The following is a 7,318-nucleotide window of genomic DNA, read 5'->3' on the forward strand; positions in this document are numbered from 1 at the left end:
TTGGTTTGGTTTGGTTTGGTTTGGTTTGGTTTGGTTTGGTTTGGTTTTTGAGACAGGGCCTCTTGGCTGGGATTGAACTTCTGATTCTGCTGCCTCTACACTCCCTGCTATCAGGTATTTTAATATTCCTTTCCAAACTACCATCTTACAAAAGATAACAGATGATGCTTACCTCCAAATATTGTCTTGGGGCACCCGGGCTGATCCAGTCCTCCATTCGGGTAGAAATCTATGTGTCCTAGGGCTTCCTTGTAGCCGAGTGCTAAAAGAGACCACACACAGCTCGATTGTTCTGGGCTTGGGATTGTGCACATCCTAATGTCACCTGCCTGCAGGGTTAGCCACCGGCTGGGTTGTGGTTGTTCTCATGGCCCTTACTCTATTTAAATGTTCTGCCCAAAGCTGTCGCAAATTGCAGTCACATCTACACCAGGCTGGCTGAGCACAAAAATGGTGACAGGCTGAATTCCACTGTGTCAGAGACAAGAGACTCGGCACTGGGCCACTGTAGGGCTGACAAGATGACCTGTTTCTTCTTTACATTTAGTCAGAGTTTTCTAAATGCCAGAAGATTCTCTTTGCATTGGATAAATCTTCACACAGTGAGCTATGAAATAATTAATTTTTACTTAGTAGATAAAATCTTAAAATGTTTGAATCTGATCTGGAGAAATGGCTCCGTGGTTATGGGTCCTGCCCATTCTTGCTGAGAGCTTGGTTAGGTTCCCAACACCCACATGGTGGCTCACAACCACATGTAACTCCAGTCTCAGGGCACCAGGCACACATGTGGTACACGGACATACATGCAGGCAACACACCTATATTCATAAAAATAAAAGAATAAAAATAAAAATGTTGAACCTAAGACAGGTGTGGTGGCTCACCCCTGAATTATCAGCCCTTAGGAGGCTTAGACAGGGGGATAGCCATGAGCTTGAGGTCAGCTTGGGCTAAAGAGTGAGACCTTGTCTCAAACAGACAGAATGGGATCTAGGATGATTAAAAAAAAAATTAAAAACGGAAATATTTCAAAAGATGGACACCTAGAAACACAATAACCTTATTTTCTCTAGCTATATAAACCCCCAAATAATTAGAAAATACTGTATTAAAAGGTTAGCATAGAACCTTCTGTGGTGGTGCACATTTATAAAACAGAAACCAGTGGTCAGAGACAAGAAGGTTGACAGCTTGTAGTCAGTCTCGACTGCATCAAGCCAGGACAGTCTGGGATACATAGTAAGAGTCTCAGAAAAAAAAAAAGTAAATGTTTGCATATACATGTATATGTTATGTGCAGGATATTGTAGCAATCATGATAGCTCTCCTACTTTGAGATTCTGTGTGTCGGCTGGGTGTCTCACATGCTCTTCCATTTGGGCAGGGGCTGGTAGACCTCAGGTTTGGCTCAGCCATCGTTAGAAAGAACAAAATCTAGGCTCTGCCTCACTGCAATGCTTATACTCTTTCCTTCAAAATTCACTTCTCAAGAATAAAAAAAAAAAAACAAATGGTTTTATTCTCTCCATCTTAAAACGGCACTTAAGCAAGGAACTATTTTTCAAACTATTTTTCAAATGTCACGGTAAGTCATTTCCCCCGGAGATAAACAGTCACTACTTGTCACACAAGGAGTGCCCATGATACAGAGTCAGGGGTAATTTAAAAAAAAAAAAAATGTGTTGTGTCTGTGTGTGTGTTTTTATACACATGTACCAGCATGAACTTGGCGGTCTGGGGACAACCTGTGAGAATCAGATCTCTCCTTGCATCATCAGATGGATTCCAGTGACCAAACTCAGGTCAGTCAGGTTCAGTGGCCGCGAGCACCCTTCCTGGCTGAGCCACCTCACAGACCCCAGGCTGACTTGTTGATCTTTGTTTCCTGGTGCTGGGGCATGCCACACAAACACTACCATTGAATACATCCTCTGCCCTGGGTCCTTGATTTGTTAGCTAGTTGCTCCATAAAGAGGAAGCACAATCAAATGAGCACTCTGCCGCTGCATCCCTCCTCCCTACCTTCCCAGTTGGCTCATCCCGGAGACATTTGGATACAGCAGATATCTGTCCTTTTTATTTTCTCAGCCATAGTCTTGCTGTGTAGCCATGACACCCAACCATGAACATCACCCCAAGACTCCCTCATGTATCACATGACAGATAGGAACCTGGAGACTCACAAAAAGCCCAGAGTAGGCCAGTGGTGCTCTGGGTTGGGAGATACAAGACTCTCAGCCAATGGAAATAAGAGAAAAAGACAGGCCACCCTGGAAGCTAATTGTCACAAACCAGATCTGCAGCGGAGGCAGGGTGGGGGTGAGGGTGGGGGTGAGGGTAGGGGTGAGGGTGGTGGGTGGCTGCTACTGAATGTCTTGGGGCCACTAACTCACAAAGACAGGAGTATTACCGTCGGTGTCGGAGTGGATGACGTCCACGAACTGTGCATCGCTGGGATCTAATCTGTCCTCAGGAGGTCTCCCGTTGAATAAAGGGCCTGCAGGGTCAAGACCTAAAAGAAAAGCAGAGCAGCTTGGCAGCCCCACAGCCGTGAGTCACTGCTCTTTGCATCCCTCCCGGAGAGGATGGCTCCCAGGCTGCAGGGCATGCTCGGGTGAGTAATTGCTAGCATGGCATCCTGCAGTCAGGACTTCTGTCCACAGCCTGCAGCTTTTTCCCACAGTGTGGATGGTTACTCTTACAGTGGCTCTGAGAACAGCTCCTTGAGGAGGCCTGGTTGGGGGAAAGAGCCCCACAGCAGGGAGTCAGCTTAGGTAGAAAAGCTCCTGGCTGGAAATGAAACCCAGGAATTTCCCTTAGGCATGAAGCTACACCCAGTTACATCCTCAATCCTTGACAAAGTTCCACCATATCCCTCAAACCAGCTTTAATTAGCTATGTAGCCCAGGCTGGCCTCTAACTGGATTTCTGTCTGCCTCAGTCTCCTGCATGTCAGGATTAATGGCATCCGCCACTTCCCTGATCTTCCCCATTTTAGGGACGAAGCCCCACTGGGCTCCAGCTTTCACTCACTAATTTGTTGACCAGATCACAAAGCCAGGTTGGCCATTGTGATTCCATCCTCCAGGTGACTTCCCCTGAAGCCCTGGGGGCTCAACCATCATGGCCAGAGCCTGGCCCTCCATCTGCTCATGGTTTCTCTGTCCCTAGCTGAGCCAACTCAGCAGGAAGCTGTGGGACTCTCTGGAGAGGCTAGGTTTGGAAGAGCACTGTGTCACACTACAGATGAGGCAGATCAAATGCATCCCATAATGCCTAAACCGATTCTTGGTCTTGATCAGGGTGAACTGGGCTTCACTGCCACAGCAGTGACACCCCTGGGAAGTCAGGCTTGGGATTCTGGAACCACAGCATGAACCCTGACAAAGCCCCTGCTTACTGGAGCCCTGTGCAAGAGAGAATCTTCCTCAGAATGTAACTTATGCATAGATCTTATGGTTAACCTCATTTTTTATCTCTTGTTTTAGGTGCTGGAGGTTAACCCAAGACCTCGTGTATGCTAATCATGTGCCACCACACAGCCGCTCTCCTAGTCCCTCAGATGCTTTTCTGAGGACATCCCTCCTTCCTGTGTTCCGTGCACAACCAAGATGCAGTTTCTGTGGTTCCGGTTCCTATTTTCTCCTCTCCCAGTATCCTTGAGATTCCTTGAAACATTCCTTCATTTGCCTCTTTCCTTTCTTCTTTGTCCCTCCGCCCCCAGCTTTCTTCTTCTGTCCTCTCCAACTGAAACTGGTGTGGGAGGGTGTGAGGTAACTCCCAGTCACTCAAGACCAACAGGTGGCCTCAATACAACAGGGCCTAACACAGTAGGAAAAACTCCACAGCCTTGGAACGAATTTACCCAGAACCCTCCCCTCTTCACATTGGACACCACCTACCACTTTCAGGCCAAAAAATATAAATAGTAGGTGCTCTGACTTAGAGCCTCTGTAGATCTAGATCAAACATTTAGACCAGGGAGGGCACTGAGAGTGGTGGGGCGGGGAGGAGCTGTCCATGTACCAGCACATATAAAACGGAGGGAAAAGTATGGTCCAGAACCTGAATCCATATTTGCAGTTAAAAGTTTCTAGCAGTCACCTAAAATGTGTGTGTGTGTGTGTATTGCATGCATGTGTATATGCATATTAGCAGATGTGCACATGCGCGTGTGCATATGGAGTCCAGAAATTGACACTGGGTGTCAGCTTGCCCTAAGGACTCCTCTGTCTCAGCCACCCCAATGCTGGGATTACAGGTGAGTCACAACCAGCCTTTATCTAGGTGCTGGGGGTCCAAACTCTGGTCCTTATACTTGTATGACAAGTGCTTTTATCTGCAGAGCCACTTCCCAGCCTAAAATGTTTCAAAAACAAATGGTAATTGATTTTAAGAATGAGGACTGCTCTCTCCTCCAGCTGAGCAAGATGCCCAAAGGAAAGAAGGCCAAAGGGAAGAAGGTGGCCCTGGCCCCGCTGTCATCAAAAAACAGGAGGCCAAAAAGGTGATCAATCCTTTGTTCAAGAAAAGGCACAAGAACTTCGGCATTGGGCAGGACATCCAGCCCAAAAGAGATCTAACTCGCTTCGTCAAATGGCCCCGCTACATCAGGCTGCAGCGGCAAAGAGCCATCCTCTGTAAGTGGCTTAAAGTACCTCCTGCCATTAACCAGTTCACCCAGGCCCTGGACAGACAAACAGCTACTCAGCTGCTTAAGCTTGCCCACAAGTACAGCCCAGAGACAAAGCAAGAGAAGCAAAGGCTACTGGCCCGTGCTGAGAAGAGAGCTGCTGGCAAAGGAGACGTCCCAACTAAGAGACCACCTGTCCTCCGAGCAGGAGTCACTACAGTTACCACCTTAGTGGAGAACAAGAAGGCTCAGCTGGTGGTGATTGCCCATGATGTAGACCCCATTGAGCTGGTGGTTTTCCTGCCTGCCCTGTGTTGAAAGATGGGGGTGCCCTACTCCATCATCAAGGGAAAGGCCAGGCTGGGGCACCTGGTCCACAGGAAGACATGCACCACTGTTGCCTTCACACAGGTTAACTCGGAAGATAAGGGTGCTCTGGCTAAGCTGGTGGAAGCTATTAGGACCAATTACAATGACAGATATGACGAGATCTGCCGCCACTGGGGAGGCAACGTCCTGGGTCCTAAGCACCCCCCACACATACACACACACAAAACTAAATTTTTCTTTTGAGAATATAAGGCTGGGGATATAGCTCAGATCATACAGTGCTTGCCTTGCATGCAGTGATGTCCTGGGTTCAGTTCCCAGCACACAAAAAAGTATTAAATTAAAAATTTTAAATTTTAGCCAGGTGTGGTGGAGCATACCTTTAAACCCAGCACTTGGCAGAGAAAAGTGAATCTCTGTGAATCTGAGGCCAGCCTGGTTTATAGCCAGGGATGTTATACAAAGAAACCAAAAGAGAAAAAATAATTTATTTTTAAAAAATATATACTTAAACCAGACATGGAAGAACTTAAGCGGCTAAGTAAGAAAGGAACACCTCAGATTCAAGGCCAGCTTGGGGGACAAGTGAATTAAAAAATAACTTGGAGGCCGGGCAGTGGTGGCACACGCCTTTAATCCCAGCACTTGGGAGGCAGAGGCAGGCAGATTTCTGAGTTCAAGGCCAGCTTGGTCTACTGAGTGAGTTCCAGGACAGCCAGGGTTACACAGAGAAACCCTGTCTCGAAAGAAAACAAAAAACAAAAAACAAAAAAATACTTAGGCTTCAGAGCTACATCTTACCTCAAAAAGACAAAACAAGACAAAACTGGGTCATTGATGGCTCGGGGGTGGGGGGTAAAGGCTCTTGCCACCACACCTGACAACTTAAGCTCAAGCCCAGGACCTATAGAGCGTAAGGAGAGACAGCTCCTGTAACTGTTACATGCATGGTGTGCCCCGCCCTACACACATATACAAATACAAAATAGAACAAAAATGTAAAAAATAAAAATACTTTATATTTTAATTAAAATTATTTAATATCTAATTACAAAAAGAGAAAATAGTACTCAAAAATTAAAAATAAACAAAACCAGCCAGGTATGGTAGATCACACTTGTAACCTTAACACTTAGGAGTGTGAGGCAGGAGGACTGGCATAAGCTTAAGGCCAGTCTGAACGTAATGAATTTCTAGGTCAACCTGGGCTACAGAGTAAAACTCTTCTTCAACACAGCAAAACAAACAAAATAATGCACCTTGCAACCAACATATCTAAAAGTTGTCATGCCAGTACACTCAATAATAAATGCGAGATTTCCTTTCTTTTTTCCTCTTTCTGAACCTTCATCTTCAAAAGCCAGTGTTTATTTTGGACCTATAGCCCATCTCAGTTCACACTGGCTTCGTTTCAAGTGTCAGTGGCTACAGGTACCTAACAGCTACTGTATTGTTTCTCAAGGGGCGGTGGTCAGACTACCTACGTTTTCTGGTTGAAAATTTAGGTTCCTTATCTTGGCAGCAACTCATGGCAGAGTCTGGGCCTGGCATACATAAGATTCTGGATTCATCTCAGCACCAAACATAGGAAAGAAGGAAGGAAGAGAGGGAGAGGGGGAAGGGAGGGAAAAAGGGAAGGGAGGAAGCTAATGAGAAGTTAAACCAAGAGATATACCTGGAGAAGAGAAGCAGAAGAGAGGAAACTGACAGAGAGACTGCAGGGTGAAGGTGCCAGCCTTACCTACCCTGGTCTCAGGAAATAATAGTGGCTTGTGTTCATGGGTAACAGATCACATTCCACCCTGTGACCCAGTGAGCACACCCAAGCAAGGACACTGGGACTCGGAAATCTCCTGAGACAGCTGGGAGTAAATCTGAGGGTCGGAGAGCCTCACCAGAGGAGAGAACTGGGGACCTCCATGGAGGTAGATAATTGATTTGTGGACCGGAAGTTGAATCCGGGTCTCAGGGTCGGTCACATGGGCCTAGAGTAGCAGAAAGCCTGGCTTGGGGAATTTCTGTAATTAGAGGCTAGGGACACTGCCATTCACGTAGTCAGGAGGACACAGGAGAGAACGTGGGGCTTGGGTAGAACGAGATGCCTGGCTTAAGGGTACATCTGGTCCATTTCTTCCTAGCTCTGTGATCAGTGACCTCAAGTTGGCAGTGACATCATTAGTCACAACCAAGGAAATCAGCGTAGAAAACAGCAATTGTATAAATCATCACCTGCCACTGAACACTGAGCCCCACAGAAAAGGATTTCTAAGGTGAGGCAGACCCAAGCCTCTGTCCTTCTAAGTGTAAGGGGGGGGGGGGGGGGGGGGGGGGGGGGGGGGGGGGGGGGGGGGG

The 7,318-nt window shown here is 47.0% G+C and overlaps 1 protein-coding gene across 1 annotated transcript in view; it reads right to left on the bottom strand.

Annotated features, from left to right (window-relative positions):
• Window positions 1–172: 172 nt before the first annotated feature.
• LOC114616062 (lipase member H-like) overlaps window positions 173–7,318 on the bottom strand; it is a gene marked incomplete at its 3' end in the record, with an annotated part of 10,402 nt that continues 3,256 nt past the window's right edge. Inside the window, exons 3-4 of the mRNA XM_028761602.1 lie at window positions 2,414–2,515; window positions 173–262 (exon numbers count right to left, since the gene is read on the bottom strand). Coding sequence (XP_028617435.1) covers window positions 173–262; window positions 2,414–2,515 — 192 coding nt within the window. The remainder of the gene's footprint in view (window positions 263–2,413; window positions 2,516–7,318) is intronic.

This window comes from Grammomys surdaster, unplaced genomic scaffold (assembly GCF_004785775.1).
Source record: "Grammomys surdaster isolate TR1022 unplaced genomic scaffold, NIH_TR_1.0 250295, whole genome shotgun sequence".
Lineage (NCBI taxonomy): Eukaryota > Metazoa > Chordata > Mammalia > Rodentia > Muridae > Grammomys > Grammomys surdaster.